At 55.7% G+C, this 25,829-nt stretch overlaps 9 protein-coding genes across 9 annotated transcripts; 4 read left to right on the top strand and 5 right to left on the bottom strand.

The window, feature by feature from the left end:
- Nucleotides 1-82: 82 nt before the first annotated feature.
- Nucleotides 83-2,516, bottom strand: L226DRAFT_551499 (photo-regulated tyrosinase). Its single transcript, XM_067682822.1, has 7 exons — nt 2,368-2,516; nt 2,130-2,314; nt 1,738-2,063; nt 1,487-1,680; nt 1,278-1,430; nt 506-1,215; nt 83-445 (listed from the first exon to the last, which is right to left on the bottom strand). The coding sequence occupies exons 1-7, from the start codon at nt 2,492-2,494 to the stop codon at nt 278-280; spliced, it is 1,863 nt and encodes a 620-aa protein (XP_067538165.1). The 5' UTR covers nt 2,495-2,516; the 3' UTR covers nt 83-277.
- Nucleotides 2,517-4,654: 2,138 nt separating this feature from the next.
- On the bottom strand, nt 4,655-6,618 carry L226DRAFT_532365 (uncharacterized protein). Its single transcript, XM_067680245.1, has 6 exons — nt 6,375-6,618; nt 6,155-6,311; nt 5,848-6,030; nt 5,550-5,796; nt 5,344-5,488; nt 4,655-5,289 (listed from the first exon to the last, which is right to left on the bottom strand). Exons 1-6 carry the CDS (start codon nt 6,601-6,603, stop codon nt 4,802-4,804), a joined length of 1,449 nt encoding a protein of 482 aa, XP_067538164.1. The 5' UTR covers nt 6,604-6,618; the 3' UTR covers nt 4,655-4,801.
- Nucleotides 6,619-6,835: 217 nt separating this feature from the next.
- Nucleotides 6,836-9,793, top strand: L226DRAFT_458761 (GCFC-domain-containing protein; the record flags this gene model as incomplete). Its single annotated transcript, XM_067675465.1, has 10 exons — nt 6,836-7,039; nt 7,098-7,174; nt 7,365-7,563; nt 7,633-7,816; nt 7,872-7,980; nt 8,035-8,147; nt 8,198-8,991; nt 9,053-9,319; nt 9,378-9,668; nt 9,731-9,793. The coding sequence occupies 10 exons, from the start codon at nt 6,836-6,838 to the stop codon at nt 9,791-9,793; spliced, it is 2,301 nt and encodes a 766-aa protein (XP_067538163.1).
- Nucleotides 9,794-10,032: 239 nt separating this feature from the next.
- L226DRAFT_326610 (uncharacterized protein) lies at nt 10,033-11,872 on the bottom strand. Its single transcript, XM_067673947.1, has one exon. It carries the CDS (start codon nt 11,457-11,459, stop codon nt 10,272-10,274), a length of 1,188 nt encoding a protein of 395 aa, XP_067538162.1. The 5' UTR covers nt 11,460-11,872; the 3' UTR covers nt 10,033-10,271.
- Nucleotides 11,873-13,127: 1,255 nt separating this feature from the next.
- On the top strand, nt 13,128-14,557 carry L226DRAFT_326551 (Fic-domain-containing protein). Its single transcript, XM_067673946.1, has 6 exons — nt 13,128-13,506; nt 13,564-13,674; nt 13,726-13,899; nt 13,958-14,056; nt 14,108-14,224; nt 14,274-14,557. The coding sequence occupies exons 1-6, from the start codon at nt 13,222-13,224 to the stop codon at nt 14,427-14,429; spliced, it is 942 nt and encodes a 313-aa protein (XP_067538161.1). The 5' UTR covers nt 13,128-13,221; the 3' UTR covers nt 14,430-14,557.
- On the bottom strand, nt 14,358-16,885 carry L226DRAFT_551496 (uncharacterized protein). The gene is made up of 4 exons (XM_067682821.1): nt 15,906-16,885; nt 15,591-15,851; nt 15,342-15,532; nt 14,358-15,293 (listed from the first exon to the last, which is right to left on the bottom strand). Exons 1-4 carry the CDS (start codon nt 16,441-16,443, stop codon nt 14,778-14,780), a joined length of 1,506 nt encoding a protein of 501 aa, XP_067538160.1. The 5' UTR covers nt 16,444-16,885; the 3' UTR covers nt 14,358-14,777.
- Nucleotides 16,886-16,981: 96 nt separating this feature from the next.
- L226DRAFT_326476 (uncharacterized protein) lies at nt 16,982-19,464 on the top strand. Its single transcript, XM_067673945.1, has 10 exons — nt 16,982-17,372; nt 17,429-17,522; nt 17,578-17,691; nt 17,747-17,781; nt 18,239-18,295; nt 18,354-18,436; nt 18,497-18,597; nt 18,664-18,864; nt 18,930-19,016; nt 19,079-19,464. The coding sequence occupies exons 1-10, from the start codon at nt 17,092-17,094 to the stop codon at nt 19,340-19,342; spliced, it is 1,317 nt and encodes a 438-aa protein (XP_067538159.1). The 5' UTR covers nt 16,982-17,091; the 3' UTR covers nt 19,343-19,464.
- On the bottom strand, nt 19,365-20,697 carry L226DRAFT_532360 (uncharacterized protein). Its single transcript, XM_067680244.1, has 5 exons — nt 20,576-20,697; nt 20,290-20,519; nt 20,137-20,230; nt 19,959-20,086; nt 19,365-19,860 (listed from the first exon to the last, which is right to left on the bottom strand). The coding sequence occupies exons 1-5, from the start codon at nt 20,596-20,598 to the stop codon at nt 19,586-19,588; spliced, it is 750 nt and encodes a 249-aa protein (XP_067538158.1). The 5' UTR covers nt 20,599-20,697; the 3' UTR covers nt 19,365-19,585.
- A 1,281-nt stretch (nt 20,698-21,978) lies between these two features.
- On the top strand, nt 21,979-25,698 carry L226DRAFT_326460 (uncharacterized protein). Its single transcript, XM_067673944.1, has 10 exons — nt 21,979-22,766; nt 22,816-23,644; nt 23,698-24,073; nt 24,126-24,231; nt 24,290-24,510; nt 24,564-24,723; nt 24,775-25,008; nt 25,060-25,215; nt 25,309-25,630; nt 25,686-25,698. Exons 1-9 carry the CDS (start codon nt 22,281-22,283, stop codon nt 25,327-25,329), a joined length of 2,589 nt encoding a protein of 862 aa, XP_067538157.1. The 5' UTR covers nt 21,979-22,280; the 3' UTR covers nt 25,330-25,630; nt 25,686-25,698.
- Nucleotides 25,699-25,829: the final 131 nt, after the last annotated feature.

Below are 25,829 nucleotides of genomic sequence, written 5' to 3'. Positions count from 1 at the left end.
CTGCAAAAGGGCAGACTCGGGGCGTCCATTGTCTTTCCTTCTTAGTAGGGAGTAATAGCATATGGTGGGTATTGAGACATGTACCACTGAAGTGCAAGGTCTTATTCCATGTCATTGACTAGAGCAAACGCGGGTGGCTATTGGTACACTTCGTATACATGCATGAAGAGAAGTCGAGTTAAGGAGCAATGCTTACTGCATAGTCGCCAATGTCCATGTCAGCGAATGAAGCTCTTCCTGACCTGTACATGTCTGAGTCCAAGAACTATCACTATCTTCACTGAGCATCGCGAGAGCCGCCCTGGCGGCCGTGCGTGATGTCGTGGTGGAAGACACGATGATCAGGCACAGGGAATGGGGCACCAGGGGGCAGAGTCAGTTTCGTGGCAACGACGGCGACCTCTAGGGACGGCACATCTTCAAGGGGGACCACGGACCCATCGACCTACGCCAAGCTGTCAGTGTCAACTCACTGTGCCTTTAAAAGGTGCGTAAAATTTCTCACCTTCTGTACACGCCAATGGAGGTTGTCCTGCAGGTACGGCTTAACCACGTCTGCGGTGAGACGAGGCAGGCCAGAGAGCCTGACGATCGCTTCGTTGAGGTGCACGAAGCCTTCGATGACGAGGTCAGCCTGGCGACGACAGTTCGCGCAGCGCTGAGGGCTACTGTTCACGAAGGCATGCTGTGCGCCGACGTAGTGAGAATTAGTACGCCACTCCGCCGGGTTCTCGGGTACCGCGCCAAGGAAGATGAGAACGCTGAAGCTACCGCCCACAGCGTATTTCTTCACCCGGATGCGGGCGGTCCATTCCCAATAGTCAGATGAGGGTGTGCCTGAAGGTCTGTCAGACAGAGTGACTTGGACGTCGGGCTCGTTAACCGGGCCAGTGGCAGCGCGAGAGGAGAGCGCGGCGGTTGCGTTAGCCTGCGAATCGGTCGGCTTCGCGGCTCCTCCGTTGCCGACGGCGGATTCGACACCTTTCCCATGGGGTATACTTGCCAGGTTGACCACCGCAGGGAAAGCGGATCGCGCCCGCGAAGAACCATAGAGCGTGTTGACCACCTGTGCGATAGCGGATTTGACAGCAGCTTGATCCTTGAGATCGAGGCCGTTGAACTCGGGATATGAATATCCGAGCTGGGTCGGCACGACCCCGATTGATTCTGAGGACGTCCAGAACGTGCTCTGGCTGTTCCAAAACGGTGTCAGGGCTAGGAAAATATAACGCGTCATCAGAATGATTGCTCAGCCCCAGGCAGTCCGGGAGACTTACGAGTGTCCTTATCGACAGAACCGCCGTCAGGAATGGTAAAGGTACCGTCTTCTTCGACAGACCTGTTGACCCACACGCCGGGATTCAGGGCGGACCACAGGGCAAGAAGACGGTCAACTTGACAATGATGCAAGAAGAAGATGGGATCGAAGCCTAAGCAAGCGGCAAGTCAGCTATAACACGACGATAACTAATTTTGTGCCGCGTACCTGCTACTGACGGATCACTCATGTGTCCGTTGCCACCAACTGCGACATGGATGCCGTCATGGATGGCTTCCAGGCTGTTGCTAGAGCTTCCGCCATCGTCGGGGGTGTGGTTGCTGAATGCAGGCCAGGTATGGACCCGAGTCAAAAGGTTGTACGTCTTCGTCGTGATATCCGACTGGTCCGATCGCAACGTCCTGAGAACAGAGCTATAAGTCTCGCTTACAGGGAGTACTCGCTTGATTGAAACTTACCTCTGTAACTCAATGACGTTGTCCTTCGCGCCCGAACCTAAGGAATTCGGGTGCCTGAGGGTGGTCGGCCAGCTGATGTACGGCTCCGGGAAGGTGGGTTCGATCGGATGAAAATGGTAGCGGAGGATGGGGTTGTCAACTTGGGTCTGGTTCCCGTCCGGCGTTGTAATGGTAACCTTCGCCATTGAGATGACCTCCTTAGGGGGTACAGAGTTCCTTGCCCAGTCCCAGAAAGGTTGACGGAGATCCGAAGCAGCTTTCTGCCAACGAGGCTTGTCGACCGTGTAAGTATCCGCTATCCCCATAGCCAGCTTCTGCAAAACTTGCTGTATGCATTCAGAAGGAAGGACATCAGAGAGTATCTTTGCTCTGTTAGAGAGAAAATCCCGTACCTCGTAGAGTGCGACGTACGGACGATGCCACGTCGGGAATAGCACAGATCCATGGGTACAGTAGCCGGCCTCTTCAGCAGGGTCGCTCTCGCCAGCACCATCCCAAGAGACATAGGGCAACCCATGAATGCCACCAACTTGGAAGAAAGAGGTCAGTTCTTCTTGCGAAGACTTCGACATGGCATCTATTCGACACGTTCAGAGTACTGGCCTCAATAGTAGACTGAGAAACACCAACCAAGTGCCTGGATGTAAAGTGAAAACATCTCCTCATTCTTGACGAAGTCGTTAATCTCGAGGCGATTGGGAGCAGCAGCACCCTGGGTTTGTCCGCCGACTGGACCAGTGACGATGAAGTGAGACATGACGATATGCGCGGAGTCGGAGTATGTGCGGGGTTCGAATATAAATCTCGATATGTTCGAGAGTGTATAACCACTGATGCTTGGTGCAGTCGCAACGGCTCTTTATACCTTCTACTCCCTTCATACGCGCCCACACTAGTGCCAACCATGCTCCGACCAAGAGCGGAAGAGCAGGGCTGCGCACGCATGAGTAGCACCGGTGGAAGCTATTCCTCCGGAGCACCCTCCTTTCGTATGAGCCGCTTGACAGCGGTGCGCCCAACTTTTGACTAAAATCCGCAGCGTCCTGACATTACCGGTGCAACATTGCAATCTACTCCAGCATGGCACACTACTCGCGGACGTCATCTGGCGAGCGGGCGGAGGGCCAGCATCGCACGGTGGCAACCACACGGAGACATCCTGACAAAGTTCGCGACTACTCGGCAAGCGAGTATCTCAAAACGTTATGCATTGCGGACAATGACATAACGCCAAGAGACACTAGTCGTGGACTGCATTCCTCTCAATCACGCCCCAGACGATCTATGTTCCCGGCGAACCGCTGAATGCCTCTGAGCGCCCCGCGTGCGTAGTATATGCGATCCAGTAAGGAGTCTCCAAGTCATCGGACCGTAAGCTGTGCATGGCGCAGGCACGGTTCCATGACGAATTTTGGCACACAGTGAAAGGCTCCTGTGTTCGTGTCCTGGATTTCCATCTCGGACCCAGGAGTCACCGGCGTCCAGGCGGATTGCGTTCGTTTCAGAAGCGTTCATGTGGTCTGATACAAAGCAGCCCGTCCCGGGATCGGACTGTGCACCAGCCGTGCTAGCACAGGCGCATAATACAATAAGTTATAAGGAGCGTGATGACATACCAACTAGGTGGGGATATGTGCAGCTTGTACTTCCGCGTGCCTAGGATGGTCGGAACATCGTGTGAAGCACATCACGACGATGCAAGTCTCAGCGATGACGAGTTCGGAGTGACAATCGGGTTCTGGTCGATGGGATACACTGTACCAGGGAAGGGAGCGCACGAAGGACGCCCGAGTTGTATCAATAATAGAAGGAAAGGCCAGTAAAGAGTTTCAGCGTACCAGACCCATCCTGAACAGGCAACAACAAGGGCTGGTTGCCCATCCTTTTGCTCATGTATCAACCGCCCATTGCGCAGTTTAGCTGTAGGGTGGTTCTTGAGCATTGTTGGTCGCGCGACCCTGGGCTGCACTTATGCGGGCGACGTACCACTTTGCTTGATTGTACGGGCCGAGGAAGCGTTCCAGTGGGAGATGTATGGCCAGAATTGTGCCATTCACAGCACACGTCCGCGAACGGATCCGATGCGAGGACCACCAGGGTTGACCTAGTCACGTTCTGCAGCACGTAAAGCGTCTCGTTGATGTCTCGTTGATGGCCTCCGATAGAGGTGGTGGAGTGTAGCCCTGGTTGTTGTTGCAGGTCACTGCCATGCGCTCGAGATCTCTGACGCTATGTGTGATCGCGCGCGAGGATACAAGGGACGGGTCACCTTCCTTGCACGTGTAAATTACGACTCAGACGAACGCGGGCCATTCGCCGGGGGTAGGGAGCAAAAATGTTCTGTGAGAGGTTCTTGCGTAAGTACCGATATGTAGCCAATGCACTCACCATGGGCATGGCCAAACGTGAGGATACAAGGCAGGGTCGTGATAGAAACAGGTATCGGCTGAGTACAGACTCTGCACAGGGGTTTCCGTGCGACTCATCGTATGATCGGGGCTTCGTTCTCACTCTTGACCAGTGCGCAGTATGACGGACCAGCCTTTGAGGATTGTAATCTTGAAGATGGGTTAAGCCGAGCGAAGGGACGGACATACCTCTGCACAGTCATCATGAAGAGTTAAATCGGTGGCATTAGTGTGGGGGTTGATCGATGATCTGTGAGTAGCCGTCAAGTTGATAAAACACTAGTGGCAGAAATAAGATGTGCGAACCAAGTATTAAAAAACCGCATGAATGCAGGCTTGATGTTGTGTTTGTTCTATCCCTTCACCGCCACCTCACCGCCACGAGCACCTACGCAATGCGCCGTGGTGACGTAGTCAACTGTAAGACGGAAGGACAAATGTAGTTTGTGTGGCCGGATTGGGCATGGATACTGGCCTAACCTGACTCATGAACTTGCACTATCATAAGCGACCACAGCGTACACATTGACCGAGCATACGGTACCAAGAAGTGAGGATAACCTAATAACACTGATATGCACGTCAGTAAAGTAGACGCGAACCCATCATGACAAAAGGCCACACGAACATAACGAAAATCACAAACCAACCGAAAATTATAGACCAACAACCTCCACCTGATCTCCATCCTCAAGATCCGCCTCCCCAATCTCCGTCTCGGGATCCATCCTATCGCCGTCAACACTCAGTACAGGCACCTTCGCAACCGCCTTACCCCTTCCACGACCCTTCGCAGGCGCACCATCCGCCGGATACTCGGTGTCGAGCCCGGCTTTCTTGAGGAAGGCACGCACGATAGCCCCGCACTTCGTCGTTGGTCGTACAACGAGAGTAATATCCTTGTCCTTTGTCCTCTCCGAGCGAATCGTAAGGTGGAAGGTATTCGAGTTATCACCCTGTGGTGCTGGTGATGAAGGCGCAGGCCCCTCGTCGGACTCGGAAAGCATCTCCAGGGACGGAGAACGTGCGCGGGAAGGTGATCGCCTCGAACCATCGAGGCCATGGGGAAGGAAGGGTGCGACCGAGGGAGACCGAAAACGCTTGTGTTCCTTGAGGTACTCGTATGTGCTCTTATCGCAGGCCTCTGTGATTATACATTAATGTTATCAACCGCGTGTACATGCTGGTTGTCACGCACCCAGCTCTGCTTCCGCCCATATCCCAATGCTGTGTGGATTGGAGAAGGCGAAGACACGCTTTCCTTCATAACATATGACCATGTTTTCGACCCGTACACCAGCAAGGTCCGCAATTTCGTCGAAGAGCAAGGAAAAGTTGGTGTGCTGAGGGCATGCAACGTGGATCAGAACGACATGAAAGTATACAGAATTGAAAGGAACATACGCGTTTCTGTGTGATGCCCCAGGAGTCTTCACGACCATCGGGGTCCTGAGGATGAGGCTTCCACACAACCTTGAGTTTGACTTCCTCCGGTCCACCCATGTCGACCTCTGGGGTATCCCCGCGCAATGCCTCCGACCGTACACGCTGTGCGATGGATGCGAGCTCAGGATCCAGTGCAATGTTGTCCATGGATTCATCTGCATCGTACGTAGGCGTGACCGCGCGTGGTCCCGAACCGACCAGTTGTCTGAATGAGCCATCAATACCCAGCCAAGTATCCCCATGAGACCGGACTCACTCTACAGCCGCTTGTGCGCGCTGGATGGCAAATTGTGGAAGCGCGGGCGGAGGGGTGATTGAGCGACTTCTCGCGCGCTTGGTCTTCGACCGAGGAGACGACTCCTCATCCCCGTTCTTGGTGGCCTTGCGAGGCTTGGACTCCAGGATGATATCATCGTCCGAATCAGAGTCTGACGATATACTTGAAATATGATGTCAGCAAGTGATAACCACCACAGCACGAGCATAAGCACGGCCACGAGCGTGGACAACATCACATATATGCATGCATACAGGTACCTCGCGAGACTACTTCATGCACTCACACTATCTCCTTCGGCGTCTTCTTCGTCCAGTCTGGAAGCGCATCGTTCTTCCTCTTCGGCTGAGACCTCTTCTTACGGTTACGAGCTCGCGGTGAATCCCGGTTCTCCTCGTCTGAACTATCCGAAGCACTTGACTTGCGCTTCCGCGTCTCCTTCACTGCATCACACACATATATATCTCACACACACTCCAAGCCTGCGTGCGTGAGAAAGTACGTACCTTCTGTCATCCTACTGAGTTGCTTCCAGGTCTGCGGGGTACGCGTCCGATTCCGTAGGAACAGCGCGTCTTCATCCTCGATGGTGGCTAGAGCGGGTGTGGCTTGTATTTGTGTTGCTGAAGAGGGCGCTGGAGACGAAGAGGAAGTTGCGTCGATGTTCAACGAAGCGGTGGCTGGCGCGCGTGCGCGAGGACGCGGTCGTGGCTTGGGACGCGTCGTGGACGACATCGCGGTATAAAGGCAAAGTCCGAACGTGGGAAACAATTGACTTTCGCGGAGTTTTGTTCCTACACGTGCACCGGCGTCTATAATTCTGGGCGCTCGTCTCAACATGGAGCTCGCGGTAGTGCAACTGCATGAATTAGTTACAACCATCCAGCAACTCTCTCCTACCTCGTCTTCAGCTTGTCCTGTATCATCATAGCTTCAGCTGTCGACTATTTCTATTTCTATCGATGCAATGGCGGAATCTCCGGTGATGTTCAAACGGACTAAGCCCAAGCATACACAACGAGCGCGCATATCGACCCCGGATGCGGAGGCAGCACCAACCATCGGCGAGGAAGCAGAGGTTGAGGAGACACCTAGCGCGGTCGCCGCAAAGTTGAAGAAGAAGTCGCGCGCGAAGACGAAGTCTACTCTTAGCTTCGGTGGCGATGAAGAGGTGAGATGTTCAAGGTCCTATCATCTCAGTAGCTTCTGACGGTTGCGCGTGTGCGTAGGAGGGAGATGGAGAGGCCTTCAAGCTCAAGAAGAGCAAACTGAGCAAGAAGCTACAGCTGGGGAAGAGCTCAATAGGGTACGCTGGTCTTTCCTGTGTGGGGGTCCTTTGTGCTCAGCTACCGTGTACGTTAGTACGCTACACTACGTTGAATGCAATGCAGTTTCGAACCACAGACGCGTGATGTAGCGTCCTCATGTACATGGGAGCTCGAGCAGAGGAATAACCGGTGCATACATCTGTGAACAAGTACTGATACGGCTGACAGAGTTCCTCCATCTGCGTTCGAACCGACCCTAGCGCGACCGTCGACCGGACCGACATACGACGCCGCGTACTTGTCACAACTCAAGGCAAGCACACCTTCCGCTCGACCTACCCTACCTATAGGAGAGGCATATGATGCGGACGTATCCATGGATGTGGACTCACCGTCCCAAATGTCCGCGTTAAGCACTATCGCAGGTGTGTGTCATGTATAATGAAAGGTATGCGAGGTTAGCTGACAAACTCCTACAGACGAGGCCGGCAAGGAGACAGCTATTCCATCTGCCTCCTCTATCCTTGCAGCAAAGGAGAAGCGCGATCGGCTTAGGAAGAGTACCGCAGGCGAAGACTACATATCCCTCTCGTTAACCAAGCGCGACGACTTCTCGCAAGGGCCACATCCGGAAAGTCGGTTGATGCGGGAAGAGGACGAGCTCGGGGATGCGGACGATGGTAGGTCTATGTACAATGGCGTTTTGGATACCTCGTTGATGGGCATTGAGTGTAGAGTTTGCGGAGTACACAAGTGCGCAAGAACGGATCGCTCTTGGCAGGAAGTCTCGGAAGAAAGAAGCGCAAAAACGGCGTTTAGAGATAAATGAGATGATTGTTGACGCGTAAGTACGCACTCTGCAACTGCTTAAATGAGTCTCACCGTCCGTTGCATTCAGGGAGGAAGAAGACGAAGAGACGCAAGAATGGGAACAGGAGCAGCTCCGTCGCGGCGGCCTACGACCCGAATCTGCGGAGCCCGCTCCCAAGCCAGTCTACAAGCCTGCATCAAGTGAGTAGTCCAGCCCACTTGCAACCTTCCTTTGGCTGACCTCTCCCTAGTACCACCAGTCACACACATCCCAACCATGGCCGCCGCAATCGCCCGCCTAACCCAGTCCATGAGCGAGCTCACTACCTCGCATGCCGAACACTCCGCCGCCATGTCCAAGCTCGGCGAAGAACAACGCATTCTCGAAGCACGCGAAAAAGAGATGCGCGATATGATCGCCAAAGCCGAGGAAAAGCGCTCCTGGTTCTCCGCCTTCCGCGAGTGGGTCGAGAGCGTCGCGACGTTCCTCGACGAGAAGTTCCCTCCACTCGAGCGGCTCGAGGACGAGCACCTCTCGATCATGAAGGAGCGCGCGGACATGATCGCCACGCGGCGCAGGGCCGAGGACGAGGACGATTTGATGCTCTTCCTGGGCACCCCGCCTTCGCTCCGGCCGCAGTCTGAGGAGGTAGACGAGCTCGGACGCGCTATACCCTCTGCAAACTCCCCGCAGGCTCGCGCCAACCGCACTGCTGCGCGGGAAGCCCGCCGCGTACGCCGGCGCGCAGTGAACCAGCAGGCGAGGCAGGAAGAGGAAGGCTTCTCGACGGATGCGGAGCTTCCACAGGGCGACGAAGAGGACTATCGGATAGCCATGGGTCGGCTGCTCTCGGATGCCAAGGAAATCATGGCGGACGTCAAGGCAGAGGAATTCAGGGACCCGACTGTTGGCTTAGGCAAGTGGTTTGGCGAGTGGCGCACGAAGTTTAGTGACATCTATACGGGCGCGTGGGGCGGTCTTGGGATGGTCGGGGCTTGGGAGTTCTGGGTGCGGCTGGAGATCCTGGGGTGGAACCCTGTGGAGGTGCGTGTATGTGCTTCATTGTCGTGCGATCGGGTTTTTGGGTGCTGAGGGCAACTTATAGCGTCCAAGGAGCCTTGACTCGTTCTCCTGGTACAAGTCGCTGTACATCTACTCGCGCCCTTCTGAGGCCGATGAGGAGGAGGAGCCTGAGCTAGGACCAGACGGCGATCTCGTCTCAGCTATGATCACCACGGCACTCATCCCACGTTTCTGCCGCATCCTCGAAGGCGGTGGGCTGGACGCGTACTCGGCCTCAGACATTCGCAGGCTCGTCGATCTCATGGAGGAGATTGAGATCTCAGTCGACAAGCAGAACCAGAAGTTCGAAGTGAGTTCATACTCTCTCCCTTACACGCCAATGCTCTGATAGTACAGTGTCTCTTCAGCTGCTCCTGAAATCAGTGCACACAGTGTTCAGTGAGGCCGTCGAGGCAACCGAGACGACGCTCGCGCCCTTCCTCGAGCTAAACCAGCCCCGTTTCGACCCAGCTGCGATCCCTGCCCGTAGGCGATTCCTCACGCGGCGCTACAAGCTCCTGCGCAACTTGCTGCAGTGGCGCAAGTACGCCGGAGACCGCTATGGTCTTGGGACGCTCGCGACGCGGTTGGTGGGTTCGAGCATGATGCCGGTCGCGGAGAGTGGCTGGGAGGTCGGTGGGGAAGACACGATGCGGAAGGTGCGTCGCGAGAGTACTCCCCCGTCCTGTGTGGTCCTAATGGATGTGTTATGTGTTCTAAGGTCGCCCAAGCCCTTCCTCCGGAGTTGGTTCCGCCTTCATTACGACAGCTTCGCGCCGCCTAGTAGCGTCCTGTAGGTGCGGCTGGCTTCTGTGGCAATATGCAAGAAGACCAAAAGGCCTGATAATAGTTGATAATAGGATGTACGAATACGAATGCACATCTACATAGTATTCCAAAGGCTCCTAGACGCCTACACAGTGCTTCACTTGGTGCTGCTGCATCACACACGTCTATTCACTCGTCCATCGTCACGTCCGCCACATCCACAAGCCCTGCGCCAACCCCGAGAGTCTTCTTCGTAGCGTCCGCTTCCAACTCGGACCTGAGGTCGAAGTTCGTAACTTCGCAAGGCGTGACAACCTCAGGTTCGTCCTCCGTGTCATCACCGTCGTCCATCAGTCTCCCAGTAGCAACGACAAGCGCAGGAGTAGAGATGGGTGTACCGTCGTCTTGCAGAACTGGAGAGACAGTGCTACTGGGGTACCGGAGCAGGGCGGTCTCGAAGTCCAAGGCATCTGTTGTCCATTTGATACTCAGCTTCATTTCGTGGGATGCGTATAAGACTTACCTGCGTGTCCAGTGTTTCCACCTTCACCAGTGCCCATCGCAACGTCCGTATCCTGAACGGGTGTTTTCGTATCGTCCGAAGCAGCTGGCATGGCGGCAAGTCGAATAGCCTTCGTCAGCGCCACCAAGTCAGACAAGCGCATCTGGTACGAGAGCGGGTACGCCGCGCCCGAGTATCCGTGGTATGACACAGGTAGCACTGGCGGAGAGAAGGCAGACAGCGGGAGCCTGAGATCCAACGACATGTCCGAAGGTCTAGCGAGCTCAGGTAGGAAGAACTCCGAGTTGAACGGGGGAGCCTCGGGGGGCGCAGCCTCGTTAGCCTCCATCGGACTGTGAAAGATCTTGTAGAGATACGCGGCGCCAGCTGTTAATCCAATAGGAGGGACGAACGACGGTATAGAAAGTGCAGCAGGAGCGACAGTTGTTGAAGCGCCGGGGAAGTCAGCCACTGGAGGAAGTTCGATACTTGAGGTGAAGTCTGCAGTCGTCCTTGTGTAGGCGGGGTTGATGTGATCTTGAGTGAAGTCCTGAGGCGCGCCTTGACCGAACGGTGGAGTTACAGTGTACAGTGGCGGCGTGTCGAGACAAAGTGGAACCGAGAACAAGGCAGCAGGGAGCCCTGGCTGGGCAGTACGATGATCCACTAGAGAGGTCGGCGGAAGATGCATAGCTGTACTTGACGGACCTGGGATGGAAGTATATGCAACACCAGAAGAGTAGCCATCACATGCTCCGGAGTCCACGCCAGGAGAACAAGGTCCAGAAAGCTGCTGGAAAGCTGGTCTGATCGCCGCTGGTCTTACTGCAGTGACGTCCGAGTGGTAAAGGGCGTCTGGCTGAGCAGGAAAGACGAGGGGAACCGGTGCGCGAGCTGAGCAGGCTGGAGTGTCCGCAGGAATTGGCTCTTGAGGTGGAGGAATGTCCGTGGCGACTGGAGGCAGCGGTACCGGTAGAGGCACAGTTGCAGCCTCTCTTTCTTCGGTTGAGGGGAACGGAGAGAACGCTGAGTCCCCCTCGGCGGAGCCGCTGTTCGAGCCATCCGACTTTCGCCTCCGAGTCTTGGCTTGCTGCCGCTTGATCCACTTGCGTACCCATCTCGCCTCGCTGCACGAGGAGGGTCCCCCCAGTCCCATTGAGAACTCCATGGTGGCATACATGAGAAGTACTCACAGCCCAGTCGCACTGACCACCTCGTCGATCTCCGCCTTTGTTGCGTGTTCACCAGCTCGCGCATAGAGCGCCCTGAGGATGGCTAGCTGGCCCTTATTGGCGACAACTCTCACCGGGCGACTCTCTCCTGACATCTGCGTGATAGCGATGGACCACTGGGGTGCGTACGCTGCCGATCGCGTCCGAGTCGCCATGCTGTCCGCGAGCGCTGCTGGGTCCATGAATGTGGATGGATGACCGGGGTTGCTGGTGAGGTGGGGGGCTGGTGAACGTCGTCCAGGTCCAACGTTGCAATACCGACTGCCAGACATAAGCTTTAGGCTGGGTGAAGCCATGTCTCGGCAAGCTCGGAGTCCCTTCACAGCTGGAATACATAGCACGTTTGTTCGGACCCCGTGGGTGTGTTCTTCTTGGGATCCCCTCGTCTTCCTACTCCTTCATCCGGGGGGTTTACACTGGCACGGACGGGCATTGCCCAAAGTTCGTGTAGGCATAGGGCCAGAATCAGTATCTTGGTTACCGGACTCTTCAAGTCCGCAACGCCAGTTAGAGGAAGGGTTGGAACTCCGAAAGGGAGGATAAGGGAGCCGTACTGACCTAATTGGACCATTTAATTACCTTCGCGTACCGTTTGTCCAGTGATGTACTGAACGTTCCCATACCAGAACGACAGCATTCATCCCTGCAGACCGACATTGAATCAAGAAGGTAAGTCATATTGAGTCTTACACCCTACCCCCGGCGCCACATCAGCCAGGTTGCGGCAGACCTCCGTCACAGCTGGGATGCATAGCGCGTTTGTTCGGACCCCGAGCTGTGTTCCTCTTGGGATCCCTGCCTCTTCCTCCTCCTTCATCCCGGGGATCTACAGACTCCACGACGGGTATTGACCCAAAGTGGCAAGGGCATCCTGTTTACCGCGCTATTCAAGTCGGTAACGCCGACTACAGAGGAGTCGACTACAGAGGGATTTGAACTCCGAAAGGAAGGATAAGAACCGTATTGACCCTATTGGACTGATTAGTTTCCATCTTACTACCAGTACTTGCTCCTCGAGCCTCCTTGACTCTTCCCTCCCCCCTGCCCAAAGGACTGCAATAGTGTTCTCTCGGCCTTGGATCCTGTCAAACACGCTGATTTCAGCATGTCAATATACCAACCGCGCTGGACGCCGAATGGTCCATTTGTACATAAGCTCTTCCTCTTTCCTTTGCCGTTGCTATATGTTGACTTCTTGCTTCTTAGGATGATCACTCCAACATACCGGCCTTGGATACTCGCCAGTCGCGAGACATGGCAAGGGTTGAGAATGCTCTGAGAGGGGCTCATTCAGCCGATAAGTGGCTCTACGCCATACAGCGTCTCCTCAAGGCTTTCCCTCAATGGGCATGGGCCAATTTCCGATTCGCGTATGCGGCACTCTATTTGGAAGACCTGAAGACGGCCGGCCAGTATTTTCAAGTAGCAAGATCTTTGGTGTCCGGAACTGATGACGTTTTTGATGCCTGGTTCGCCTCCTTCAAAGCTCATGTAGAGGTACGCCGATCGGCTCGAGTCACGTCTCTCTTCAAAACAGCTCATAAAGTGCCCCAGAGGGACAGCGAAAAGGAAGGCGAGTAGCTGGGATGAGCTTCTGCGCACCTCCATCTTGTCTCGTACCATTGCCAAGTCCTGACATCAACGTTCTCAGATGTTTTATGGTCCGACCCAGGAGACGAGGGAACAATTGTGCAACCTTGGCATCGTCCCATGGATTTTGATGCATTTCATCATCAGCGTCCTCACATCGCTGACAATATCATGACTGAATGGGAATCGCTGCAGGAGTGGCTCACCCCAGATGTGTCCGTGACGCGATACGCTCGCCTTCTCGCTATCAATAGCAGCGAACTGGAGGAAGTGTTCTTGTTAGGTGGAGACTCCCTCCCCCGCATCGTCCGCGTTGGCTTCTTTTCAGGTGCCATCGATCGCGTTAGTCACGGGCCGCCGGGCGGGTCTCTTTCTATCATTGAGATCTTGAAGGATATGAACAGAGTACGTTTTATTCGTACAGCGGGAGCAGCAGGTTCAATGTTCTTATCAGGGTTGCAGTGTTTGAGTTACCTCTCTGGGACGGTGCTGCCGGCGAACGCACTCACGCAAGAGAACATCCGTACCCTCCATGGAGAGTTAATGAAGTCCTCACAAATCGGTTACACTCACGTGAGTGCGATGTTCTGCGTAACAACGAGCACTACCTGATTCATGGGGTAGTTGGACGGAGAGGAAGTGGCCTATCTCAACACCATCGGAGCGTACAGACGTCGTCTCGTAACCACCGATCTTACGAGCCCGGACGCTCCTGAGGATGAACCGGCCAAAATCGTTCAATATGCAAGGTATCAAGAGATCGAACACCACATGGAGAACTTCCTCGCTATGGCCAATGTAAGTGATCTGCAGTTCCATTGCCTTCTGCTGGTAAGGTTGATTTGCATCAAAATAGCGTCAGCTCGCGGGAGCACAGCTCAAACGTGGCGATCCGACCGCATTTGCTTTGGCTGCATGGATCCATTACAATCTGGCGATCATCCACCCCTTCACGGTGAGCACAGTCGGGTTCCTCCAAGGCCATCACTCAATGTTCGAGTTCTAGGATGGTAATGGTCGCGTCATTCGTGTCATAGCCTCATTGCCGCTGCTAAAAGCTGGGTTTCCTCCAATCAACATCCGTCATCGTGAGAAGCCGAAGTATTTGAATGCGCTGAACACTGTAAGCCCAATCAAGCATGCGGAAGCGCCTGTTCTCATTATCTCGTCAGGCTGCGCAAACGTTCGACCTGGGTCCCTTAGCGAACCTCATAGCGAGCGAAATGCGGGAGTCGATCAGGTATCTGCGTTCCATTCCCCCTCCTTCGCCTGATGATTCGCAGTGGAAAACAAACATACATGACGGTGAAACCCGGATCGTGCTGTGACCCTAGTCATCTCGTCGTTCAAAGATATTTATCGCCTGAATGCCCTTGCAAGTCCTTGTATGATAGTGCTCGAATTGCCAGATTATGAGACCCCAATTGGAAGACAGCTTCATCCCTGCAGATTGTCCTAAATCAAGCTAGTGAAGTCATATTGATGAGTATGATTTTTACACCTATCCCGGGCGCCACATCAGGTACAAATACAAAAGGTTCGAGAAACCAAAGTCCTACACAACGATATCGTAAGGGAACGAGATGGAACAAACAACCCTCAATCCCGACCCGCGTCAGAGGATGGCCATGTACATATCTACCAGAGAAGAAACTTTCTTTCTTTTGGTACGAGGGCTACCACTTGCCCCCCATGCGTCCGACAGCCCACACGAGCCCGCCTCCGCCCACTGGAACCAGAAGCACCCACACGCCGATGTCCCAGACAAGTCGCCGGCCGAGACGGCGCCGCTGCAAGGTGCGCTCCTTGCGCTGCAGAAGTTCGTCGTTCCGGGAGTCGCTGGGCGTAAGCGGCCCGGAGGTGTTCGGCGTTGTGGGCGGGATGACGATGGACAATGGTCGGCGGAAGTTGTGGATTACAATGTGGAGGAGCGCCGGCACCATATAGGTGCTCGCGAACGCGAGCAGCAAGATAATGTCGCTTCCCGCTCGTGTGACGGAGACCGGGAGGAGAGATAGAACGATAGTTAGGAGATAAGTCAAGGCCTTCGAGAGCGGGAACTTGGTCGCTCGGCGGATTACGGAGGGAATGGCGAGCGCAGGAGTAGTGATGATGAGGGACGGGATGGAGAGGAGTAGGGAAGCGGCGCCGAAGACGGCGACAGTCGTCTTAAGACTTGTCGAAGGCAGTTCCTGTCGAAGGGTGAGTGACACATCAACTTGAAAGGATAGTAGGCATACCGGTGGCTTGGGAGACGCCTCGAAGAATACAAGCGGCAGCGTCACCGCTACTGCAACGGCGATAGACAAGGCGGACAGCAACTTGAACGACTGTGATCGTCTTGGCCTAGGATTGAGGGGGCTCACAGTGCCCTTCAGCGACGCGTAGAGAGGCACGGTGGACGATGTGGTGAATGTGAACGCGAACGCAGCTAAACACCAATCCGGTCAAATCACAGAACACAGACGTGCAGAGTAACTGGCACTCACGTATTCCATGCCACAGACTCCCCAGGGATGAAGACTCCGCCACAGGGACAAGGATATGTTTCGCATGCATATACGTCGTGATCGAAAACCATAGAGCATATGCCAACACGGACGCCCAGGAAGCGTATATGACGGCGCGCGAACCCAGGGTACGAGCAGCCACGAGCGGAGAGACGAAGGCTGCAAGGATGAGGGTGGCGATGGCCCTTGAGGGGACGGCGAGGAAGTCAGGGAAGTAGGGCAACAATGCGTCCACGGAGACTGCGACACACTAAGTCAGAACAACAGAGAATGTAATGACGCTGGAAAACGTACATCGGAGGTACAGAGCTGCGACAAGGACACGGAGAGCCCCTGTGAAGAAGCGTACCAGTTGCCTGAGGACTGCCCTCCGGGTCTCCTTTCCTCTCCCGCGCGCGAACGTCTCCAGCACGATCTCCTCCAGGTCTGCTCTCCGGACGTATCGCGCGAGCATGTACCATAGCTGCCGCGTGAACGCGGATAGTACAGCGAACAGCACAAAAGCCGGTAGCGCGACCTTTAACGGAAGGTCGGCGGAGGGAGTGAGGAGCGCGCCAAGTTTCGTGAATGGTCCGAGGAGGTACAGGAAGACCGAGATGGAGGATAATGGTGGGATGGGCGAGTTACGGATGCGCTCGAGCTGCAGGTCGGACTCATCCTCCGTATCGTCGTCCTCGCTGGAAAAGTCGAACGATACGCCGCCATTCGGGGTGTCCTCCGAGTCCGTGACGAGGATGAGCGCGGCGGAGGAGTCGAAGCCATTGATTGGGGATGCGCGCCCGGAGGCGAAGGAGTCGGAGCTCGTCGAGGAGCGTGGGCTTGCGGTATCCATAGATTGCTACAGTGTGGGGTCACAGATACAGATTGTCGCGAGACTTGCGTCTGAACGGACAATTGATAGAGCGCGGGGAATCCAGAGTGATGAACAGTAATGAGCGTCGGGTAGGCAGGTAGGAGCTGTAGCCGCTGCAGAGCCAGCCTGCGCAAAGACAGAGCTGAGAGCTGTTGCGGGAAGGAGAGGAAAGAGGGGGGGAGGGAGGAGGAGGAGGAGGAGGAGGGCCTGGCCGAGGACGGGACCAAGTCTTTGGCTGCGCACTTCGGGCACACCGAGGAGTCCAGTGGCGGTCCCAGGGGGCCGATCGAGCCAGAGGCAATCTCTGCGCCGAGTCTGCGGTCCGAATTTTATCACATCTCTGACGGCCAATCTTTGATACACCTTCAATCCTCCATGAAAATATTCAACACCATCGAGCAGGTGGTTTGTTGCACAAATGTCGTGAGTTCTCGCAGAAGATAAGCTGTGCTACGTGAGAGGCATCGAGAAGAACCAGGAGGAGGCGAGGCGTCTACCTAACTTCCATGAGCGCCCAATTGAACTTGTTCCGAAACCTCCACCTTGAGCCACCCACCTGCGTAAAGGCTTGTCAACAAGCCATTTTACGGACTTGATTCTGCGTAGTTTTCCGCACGCGTCGTTAACATGCCTCGAGATCTTCCAGGATTCTACTGGGACGAGGAGAAGAAGAGATACTTCCCAGAATCGTCCCGACCAGCAGGTTCGACCCCGAAACCGGCTCTTCCGGATGCTGCACCTCAGCAACAGAGCCGACGCAGGCGACGGTCGCCGAGGAGGACCAGTTCGGAAAGTCCACCTCCGAAGCGACCGCATGCAGGCGAAGTCACTCAGTCTTCCAATGCTTGGCGTTCGCTCGGTGCATTGAGAGGATCGACTTCGAGCGTGCATCGGAGGCGATGCGTGCAGTATGTGGTTTCGCCGTACTCAACTCTGTCGTCGTTGATGGAAACGTATCTGTCAGTGAGCTAGAAATGGAATGCCTCGCACAAGGGGTGTCCAAGGTTGAGAACATCCCAATCAGTTTCGACGGACCCATCACTGCCCTGTGCACGAAGGTACTACCGGACGATTTTGAGCGCAAGAGCGGCAGTAGCTCACGCTGCGCTATAGGTTACAGGCAATCATAATAAACAGTTGCTCGTAGGCGACATGACCGGATGGCTGTATTCGCTGGATCCTGAAGATCCGGTGGCTGCCATGCGCGAGTTCGGACTGCGGTCACAGGTAGGATCTTAACTTCGACAGAACCTACGGCAAGATGCTCATATGTGAATTCTAGATCACGTCAATCACCCGTTCTGGGTCTGTGTGCATGTGAGTTAATTCTGAACGATAGGTTTGCGGCCAATGTCTCGTGCCCTCAATTTCCATCTGCCCGTTTCTATTGTGATGTGCTAAGGAAGGGTTCATGCATGACTGTGAAGCAACTGTGGCTTCACGAATCAGAGTATCTCTCTTTCGGGGCTATAACATGACGACTGAGCCTCTTGTTCTGCACACTTGTCCTTGGTCGGACCGCTTTCTGAAGGGCGATGTTTAGAACATCCGTGACTATTTAAGAATATATCTTGCATCTGAGGCAGCCATCGTGTTCAATGACGGGTGCCCCAGACGCAGGCAAAGAGAGAATATTTCACAGAATCGTACGGCTAGTCTCACATGTAAGGGGAGGTGGTCCTGAGCACCTAGTTGGACTTCATGCGTTCTCCGAACGAAGCGATGCTGAATCTTCACTGAGTAATGTCTCTTTTACTAACTTGTTCTTTTTCAGGGTTACCTCTCTAGGTTCCCCAGCGCGCCTGCTAGCCACACGCGACGATGCAATAGGGTGCGCACAGTGTTGGAATCTCTTATTGTTGGTGACACTAACTACGTGATACGAACAGTCTATGGGTGCTTCGCGAGATACCGCCTGCTCTATGCAGCGACGTTTGGTGTGGCCAGGTTTGGGGCCGAAGAGCTACTGTCGGTAAGGAAGAGAGTCTCTCGCGTGAATACCTTGGTTACGCACGGTACTGAATATTTGCAGGTGGTCGGAAGGGCCTGATATGTTTCCCGGACGTAGAGAGGGACTCGTACCTCCGTTTACACTCGACCAGCGACGTACTCTCCCTGTGTCTCCAGGATGAGGTCAGACCTCGCATTTTCGCGTTCATCTCATGTCTACGCACCCGGCTGACGCATAAAACCCTACAGAACATCACATACATGGGCATGAGGAACGGCATGATCAGCCGATGGGACTCGCGCCAAGCAAGCGGGAAGACAGATACTATCGTCAACATGTCGGAAGCGGGCGATGAGATTGGTCCCGGTGTGGGGAGAGGCGCTGCTTCTGTGGACCATTTACGTATCGTGCACGGGTACGAGCTGCTCGTCCGGACCATGCGTGGAGACGTACGTACCCGTCTAAGTGATGTGCGCGCATATTACAGTGATGCTAACACGGTTGCCTTTGCCAGCTGGAGACGCATGACCTGCGGTTCCTGAGGAACCAGACACCGTTTATGCAGCTGAAGGGACACGTTCCTAGCTACGAGAGCATCCTGGTCGGTGCCGCACAACGCTTACGTTTACCTCACCAGACGGTTAGACTGACACTCCTCGTCAGGGCATCGCAGTGGACCCAGGAGAGAAGTTTGTGTTTGCTGGTGGTGGAGACTCACATCTGAGGATATGGTCCCTGCGAACGGGTCAACTCCTGCCGACAAATGAGACGAACCTTGCAGTCACGTTGGACGGAACCATCGCACGACCTGCGCAGCCCATCCGCGCCATGGAAATCGTAGAGGACGACTCAAAGGTGCAACTATGGATGGCTTGCAGCAATACGCTCAGCAAGGTAGATCTGGGCCCGCGGGGCCTATTCCTTTAGCATGTTGCCCTCCGTACCAGGGGCATACCATAGAGATGTAACCGCTGTTACCAGCGTCACCTGTTTCCTGTTAACCAAGCCAGCGGATTGCGAGGATGTATGTTACATACTCAGAGTACTCTGAGCAAGTCATTGTGTATATGGTATATGACGACCCGGCCGTCTCCGAACTGATTTCCGTACTCTATCTGCCCTGCCTAGGTGAGCATCCCGATAGGCTGCCCAAGCCATCATGCCCACACCTCACGAGGACTCAAGGATGCCCATTTCCTTCCACTTCTCCCAGAGCGCCCCAACGCCAACGACCGCGCCCGGCTGACCCTTGATGTCCTTGGGGTCGAGGAGTTCGTACTCCTTGCCGAAAGCGAGGAAATGCGCGAACAGGGAGTTGAAGTGGCCCTCGGAGCGGAGGTGCAGGATCTGCGGGTAATGCGCGTAGTAGAGATGCGCGAACACGCGCAGGAGCTGGCGGTAGACATGTTTGACGGTTGATGGGAAGCTTTGCGAGAAGTCACGGCCTGGAACACGAAGGGGTGGAGCACGGGGACGATGAAACACGGCGGAGGTGATGCATCTGTCAGGACACGGCAGGCGTGAGGAAGGAGATGGGACGCACCGGACTTGGTGGGGAAGACATTCTCGTCGTCGAGGAGGTTCTGCACCCAGGTCATCACGTAGTCGATGTAGGTGGGCGCGGGGAGTTGGACGCTCTTGCGGTCCTGGTTGATCCAGGTGTAGTTGAGGCTGTGGAGTTGGGTTAGTCAATGCGCGTTGTTAAGTTCGCGAGTACGCACCTAGGTCCCGCAGACATAGCTGGGCATGATTGAGCCGTGCAGCACTCGGCGAGGACGCCATAAAACTGGTTGAGGTTTTGGTAGAAGTCGAAGACTACCCGACGAGTGCGCGGTCACGGAAGAGCTATGAGAGTAGAGAAGAGGAGTGCGCACTGTTTACTGCAACCCATTCCATAACGTCCGCATACTTCGGCAGCATGACAATGGTCTTGAAGTTACCCTTCACCAGCGCAGCTTCTACGAAAGGACTGCATAGGTACAGTGGCTTCGGTACCGACGGACTCGTGGGCGTGGCCGGGGGCAGTGAGTCCGTGGATGGGAAGTTGGCAGACGTGGGGGTCGTTGATCGCCTCGGGGGGCGCTGGTTGCGCTGCATTGACCGGCTATAGTGCTCGCGATGAGCATCGATGACAGTGCGCAGTCCGAGCACCCAACGCACCCGATGGAGTTAAAGAACGACATGGTGGAGACCAAGTAGAGCTCGTCAGACAAAGATAGGAGTCGTCGTGGTCGGAGGAGAGCAGGGCGCAAGCGGTGTCAAGCCAACGCCGTCGCGACGCGGGGCTTGAGTTATGCGAGCGCACGTGACGGGAGTCAGTACCGAGTATTTGTCCTTGTTGAATTTAGAGGCTCTTGCCAAACACGGGCAAACAACCACCCGCGGTCACAATGGCGTGTGGCGCGTAATTGACCTCACCTTCCCCCACCCGGGTCCTCGACCCAAAGCATGATGAAGACCCGCAGAAAAAGCAAAGCCGCAGCGGCGGCGGCGGCGCAGGAGACGGCGACACGCGAAAATTCCCCTGTTCCCGCCTCGTCCTCGTTCACCGTGAACATCCCTGAGGACGTCGACTTCGACGCCCTCAGTGCTCTCTTGCCTGACGTGAACCTCTCCACCCCTGCACCTGAGACGATTGTGTCGCTGTACAGACTTATCTTGGGTCAGGCGGCCGACACGGAGGCTGCGCAACGCGACGTTGAGGATGCACGTGCGGAGATTCAGCGGAAGGACGTTGAGTTGGACCAGGCGCTCCAGGACCGGGAAACCGCGACGACGGAACTGGAGTCGACTCTGGAGGCTGTGCAGAAGGAGCTGGCTCAGGTGAAGGAGGAGAAAGATGCGCTAGGTGCGTCGTGTCATTGTCCCAGCTCCTCGTGCTCTCACCGTGTACGCGTCTAGCGGCCGACCGTGCCAAGTTGCAAGCACAGCTTGACGCGCTGTCGAACACACAGACCTCGTCCTCGGCGGAGGCGCAAACACTCAAGCAACGCGTGGAGGAGACTGAGCGGGAGAAACGGGACCTTATAGGCGTTGTGAACCGGCTACAGGAGGATGCTGCCCAGCGCGACAGCGAGATCCAGACCCTTCGCTCCGACCTCAAGCAGGCCCGTCAAGAGCACCAGGCCTTGGAGCGCAAGGTCAGGGAACTCACCTCGGCGGAGACATCGACCAAGGTGCGTCCGATTTTACTCTTCGGCGTAGCACTGGTTGGGTACGAGTTCGCGAGAAATCCACCCGTACACGGACCCGCGCGGATTACGTACCTATGGGAGACGGCTACGGATGCCAAATGTACGGGTGGGAATGCAATTTCTCCATTCTGAACATAGGCAGAGTGACCGAGATGTGTGCTTTCCGAGTGCTCGACCTTCACGATCCTTGGAAGGGGATGCGGTCGCAGCGGCATAACCTCCGTTCTCGAAAGGGTCACATTGAAGGGAAATTTTGAACCTGTTACCATTATATCATGACCCGGACCCGCCACCAGTGCTACGCCTTACTCTGGGTGATCTTTGGCTAATTCCTTGTACAGTTCAAGCTCGAGTCACTCACCCAACAATTGGAACTCGCAAAGGCAGAGGCTGAGCGTAGCGCTGCAGAGCTTGCGACCAAGTCTGAAGAGTTCGCCAAGTATCGTCGTACCAAGCATGCCGAACTCGCACAGCTCCAGGCCGCCCGCGACTCGCTCGCGCAGACACACGCATCAACGGAAAGCTCGCTCAAGGCCCTACAATCTGCCCACACCGCTCAGTCACATCAACTCACTCAGGCCCTCACGCGCGTCCAAGACCTCAAGGGACAGCTGGCAGAGCAGGAGGCGACGTACTCGAGCGAAGCAGCGGGTCTCCGGCGTCTCGTGTCCATGATGGAGGAGCGGGAGGCGCAGGCGAAGGCCATTGTCGACAGCATCGAGAAGGACTTTGCGGGCGTTGGCGATCGGGCGGAGAGGCGCGAGGCTGTTCTGCGCGAGGAGATCGAGAACCAGAAACAGCGGGCGGAGGAGGCGGAGAAGAGGGTGCAGGAGCTTCAAACCGTATTGGACCGCATGGACCGCGGCGAGTTCCCCATCCCTTCTGCATTTGCGGGATCCATCAGCCAGCCCGGCACGCCTGCGCGCGGCATGTCTACTCCTGCACGTAACGGCGCATCGCCGGACATTCTCACTTCTGGTATGATCGGTCTTAGCCCTACGGTGGCGATGGCTAGTCGCGCGCAGAGGGGTGGCAAGTCGTTCACGGAGGTTTACTCGGACTACATCAAGCTGCAGGACGAGTACGCGCGGAAGTGCGCAGAGTACGACCACATGGACCGGACGCTCGCTGCGGTGCTTGCTCAGATTGAAGAGAGGGTGAGTATCAATGTCGGATGCGGATAGACTCTTGCTGACTTCTCCACAGGCTCCTATCCTATCGCAACAACGTGCAGAGTACGAGCGGTTGCAGTCGGAGGCCTCGCAGCTTGCGAACCAACTGGCGCAGGCACTGTCCGAACGTGACGCCTACGCCTCTGCTGCCGAGGAGAACGGCCAGAAGTTGCAGCAGAGCATCCGCGAGAACCAGATAAACCAGAAGCAGCTCGAGGACCTCAGCAGGCAGCTCCGCACCCTCCTTAAAGAGTTGGGCAGACATCAGGACTCCTCCATCCCATCAGACGAGGAGCTCGAGCAGGATGACACGACGCGCCCTGCGGAGAACATCGAGGCCGTCATCACTAACAACCTCGTCCTCTACCGCTCGATTCCTCAGCTCCAAGAGCAGAACCAGAAGCTCCTCAAGATTGTCCGGGAGCTCGGTGAGAAGCTCGAATCTGAAGAGAAGGAGTACCGCGAAGCGATGGAGCGCGAGCAGGCGGAGGCGGTCCGTGAAGCGCACGAGGCGATGAAGCAACTCGAGGAGAAGCTGGAGGCGGAGCGTCGCAGCAGCGAGGTGCAGATCCAGGCGTACAAGAAAGACGCGGACACCATGCGCACGGTCCTCCATAGGCACAAGGAGGCGGGCGCGCCGCTGCTTATCACGAACGGTGTTAACGGCGAGATCCAGTCCGGCGCCGAGCCATCCGAGCTGCAGAAGGAGCTTGAGGACGTGCAGAAGCAGTTCGAGGCGTACCGCACGGAGATGGGTGTTGACTCGACTCGCCTTCGCGAGGAGACGCTCGCTGCTCAGCGCGAGGCAACGAAGCTCGGCACTGCTCTCGCCAAGGCGAATGCTCAGATTGAGGTGCTCACTGGTGCGTGATGTCATGCAAAACTCACAAGTATCTCTCGCTAACATGACATCCAGAGCGCCATCGCATGGTCCAGGAGCAGATCGTTATTCAGAAGCGCGAGAACGACGACCTACTCAAGCGCAACCAGAACCTCTACGACCAGTACACGCGCATCGACATCGAGTGCAACCGTATGTCGGAAGACTTGCTCGCGAGCAACAGCTTGCTGGAGCAGCTTCGGAACGAGTGCGCCAACCTTCGTGCGGAAAAGAAGATCTGGGAGAGTATTCAAGTACGGCTGGTCGAGGAGAACAAGACCCTGGCGGTTGAGCGCTCGCATCTCTCCGACCTGATGGCAAACGTGCAGAAGATGCACAACGACCTCGAGCGCTCAGGCGAGAACGACCGTCGTCGGCTCGAGAGCCAAATGCAGCTATTGGAGAACCAGAAGTACGTGCAGTCCCATTGTCGATTGCTGCACGATGCTTATGTCCCGCTACAGTCAAGATCTTCGCACGCAGCTTTCTCAGGAACGTGAAGCTGTTCGGCGGGTATCGCTGCAGAAGGACATCGAGGTCAAGGAGTTGCAAGGGAAGATCGAGAAGACTGTACGTCATTTCATGTCCCTGGTTGTGTCGACGGGAGCTAACATCGGGCTTCGTATAGACCCAGGAGCTTAGCAAGACACGCGAGTCCCTTATTGCTGCCGAGACGAGCAAGAAGCACCTTGAGGAACGCGTTGACCAGCTCACAAGGCAGCTCCAGGGCAACGAGGAGAAGCTTGCTGTGTATGAGCGTAGAGCCGGCGGCACTAATGGTGTCACCCCTCGTACAGGCGAGGACATGTCCCGCGAGCAGCAACTCGAGGCGGAGGTTGCCGAGCTTCGGTGAGTGTCAAAGCAACGTGCTCGTTCCTGCATAGCCTGATAATGGTGTGTAGTTCTGCACTCAAGGTGGCCCAGGTCGACCTCGCGGCTGCTCGTAGCCGCGTCGAGCAATTCCAGGAGATCAGTCAGGCGAACGAGGCTGCCCTTGCTTCGCTGAACACTACGCACGACGAGTACCAAGCGTCCACTGAGGCCGAACTCACAAGGCGACAGGTACGTCCGTTCGGGAATGTGTTCGCGACTCATTGACTGACATATTAACAGTCTGAGATTGAGGCACTTCGGGAGAAGCTGCAGCAGTCCGAGAAGCGTTTGGCGGAGTTCACTCAGGCAAACACTGAGCTCCAGCGCCAATTCGAGACTGAGCGGACCGCATGGCTGAACGACAAGAGGACTCTCGAGGACACCATTGTCGACATGAGCACCTCGGCACAGAGCACGCAGAGCGACCGTTCGAGCTGGGAGGCCGAGATCAAGCAACAAGAGGCGCGCGCGAAGGTATGTGCCTGCCGATCGTTTCACCGGAACCATTCTCTAAAGTATATATAGGCCGCAGAGGACCGTTACGCTCGCGAGGTTCTCTCACACGCGGAGTCCATCAAGGCTGTCGATGAGTTGAAGCAGAAGCTGTCTCAGAGCCAGGCTGCTGCTCGGGAAGGTCGTGCCGCTGCTGAGACCGCTCAAGCTAAGCTGGCAAGCTCTGAGGCAAGTTGGCAACAACAACGCGAGGCTCTTGACAAGGAGATCACTGACCTTAAGTCGAGGTGCGTGCCTACCCTCGGTGCCCTTCTCGTTCAGTGTATTGACACTTCCCTGTAGGTGCAAGGATCTTGGCGAACAGAACAAGCTCCTTCACCATCACCTTGAGTCTGTCACGTCCCATGCTGCCCGCATCCAGCAGGCCGCAACTTCGTCCACAGCCGAGTCAGGCGAGGGCGAACCTGCCGACGATGCTGATACTAAGCTGACTGAGCTCCGTTCGTTGGTGACCTACCTTCGGAAGGAGAAGGAGATCATCGAGCTTCAGCTTGAGCTCAGCAAGCAGGAAAACACGCGTCTCAAGACTCAGATCGACCACCTCTCGCAAAACCTCGACGAGACTCGTAAGGCCCTTTCAGATGTAAGTGTCAGCTCTCGAAGGGTAGGAGTATGACATTGACTGTCGTGCACCGTAGGAGCGTGAACGTGCGGTGCAAGCTGCTGCTTCCCAAGCTGCTCACAACGAGCTTGCTGAGAAGATCAACCAAGTCGCTATCCTCCGGGAGAGCAACGCGACCCTCCGTAGCGACTGTGACACCTACTCCAAGCGTGCACGACAG

Source organism: Lentinus tigrinus (assembly GCF_003813185.1).
Source record: "Lentinus tigrinus ALCF2SS1-7 unplaced genomic scaffold L226scaffold_6, whole genome shotgun sequence".
NCBI classification, from domain to species: Eukaryota; Fungi; Basidiomycota; class Agaricomycetes; order Polyporales; family Polyporaceae; genus Lentinus; species Lentinus tigrinus.
The sequence above is the reverse complement of the archived record's forward strand: the minus strand, read 5'-3'. Positions and strand labels throughout refer to the sequence as shown.

Coding starts and splice junctions, on each gene's coding strand:
- L226DRAFT_326460 (XM_067673944.1), top strand. CDS start 22,281: ATGATGGAGGAGCGGGAGGCGCAGGCGAAGGCCATTGTCGACAGCATC. Junction 23,645..23,697: donor TCAGATTGAGGTGCTCACTG/GTGCGTGATGTC, acceptor CATGACATCCAG/AGCGCCATCGCATGGTCCAG. Junction 24,724..24,774: donor CCGAACTCACAAGGCGACAG/GTACGTCCGTTC, acceptor ACATATTAACAG/TCTGAGATTGAGGCACTTCG.
- L226DRAFT_551499 (XM_067682822.1), bottom strand. CDS start 2,494: ATGTCTCACTTCATCGTCACTGGTCCAGTCGGCGGACAAACCCAGGGT. Junction 2,315..2,367: donor ACTTTACATCCAGGCACTTG/GTTGGTGTTTCT, acceptor CGTGTCGAATAG/ATGCCATGTCGAAGTCTTCG. Junction 1,216..1,277: donor TTCTGTCGATAAGGACACTC/GTAAGTCTCCCG, acceptor ATATTTTCCTAG/CCCTGACACCGTTTTGGAAC.
- L226DRAFT_532360 (XM_067680244.1), bottom strand. CDS start 20,598: ATGTCGTTCTTTAACTCCATCGG. Junction 20,087..20,136: donor GCTATGTCTGCGGGACCTAG/GTGCGTACTCGC, acceptor CCAACTCCACAG/CCTCAACTACACCTGGATCA. Junction 19,861..19,958: donor TGTCTTCCCCACCAAGTCCG/GTGCGTCCCATC, acceptor TTCGTGTTCCAG/GCCGTGACTTCTCGCAAAGC.
- L226DRAFT_326610 (XM_067673947.1), bottom strand. CDS start 11,459: ATGTATGCCACCATGGAGTTCTCAATGGGACTGGGGGGACCCTCCTCG.
- L226DRAFT_326551 (XM_067673946.1), top strand. CDS start 13,222: ATGGATTTTGATGCATTTCATCATCAGCGTCCTCACATCGCTGACAAT. Junction 13,900..13,957: donor ACTTCCTCGCTATGGCCAAT/GTAAGTGATCTG, acceptor GCATCAAAATAG/CGTCAGCTCGCGGGAGCACA. Junction 14,225..14,273: donor ATTTGAATGCGCTGAACACT/GTAAGCCCAATC, acceptor TTATCTCGTCAG/GCTGCGCAAACGTTCGACCT.
- L226DRAFT_532365 (XM_067680245.1), bottom strand. CDS start 6,603: ATGTCGTCCACGACGCGTCCCAAGCCACGACCGCGTCCTCGCGCACGC. Junction 6,031..6,154: donor AAGACGCCGAAGGAGATAGT/GTGAGTGCATGA, acceptor TCATATTTCAAG/TATATCGTCAGACTCTGATT. Junction 5,489..5,549: donor GGGGCATCACACAGAAACGC/GTATGTTCCTTT, acceptor GCATGCCCTCAG/CACACCAACTTTTCCTTGCT.
- L226DRAFT_326476 (XM_067673945.1), top strand. CDS start 17,092: ATGCCTCGAGATCTTCCAGGATTCTACTGGGACGAGGAGAAGAAGAGA. Junction 17,523..17,577: donor TCACTGCCCTGTGCACGAAG/GTACTACCGGAC, acceptor GCTGCGCTATAG/GTTACAGGCAATCATAATAA. Junction 17,782..18,238: donor CGTTCTGGGTCTGTGTGCAT/GTGAGTTAATTC, acceptor GTTCTTTTTCAG/GGTTACCTCTCTAGGTTCCC.
- L226DRAFT_551496 (XM_067682821.1), bottom strand. CDS start 16,443: ATGGATACCGCAAGCCCACGCTCCTCGACGAGCTCCGACTCCTTCGCC. Junction 15,852..15,905: donor CGCAGCTCTGTACCTCCGAT/GTACGTTTTCCA, acceptor AGTGTGTCGCAG/TCTCCGTGGACGCATTGTTG. Junction 15,533..15,590: donor GAGTCTGTGGCATGGAATAC/GTGAGTGCCAGT, acceptor ATTGGTGTTTAG/CTGCGTTCGCGTTCACATTC.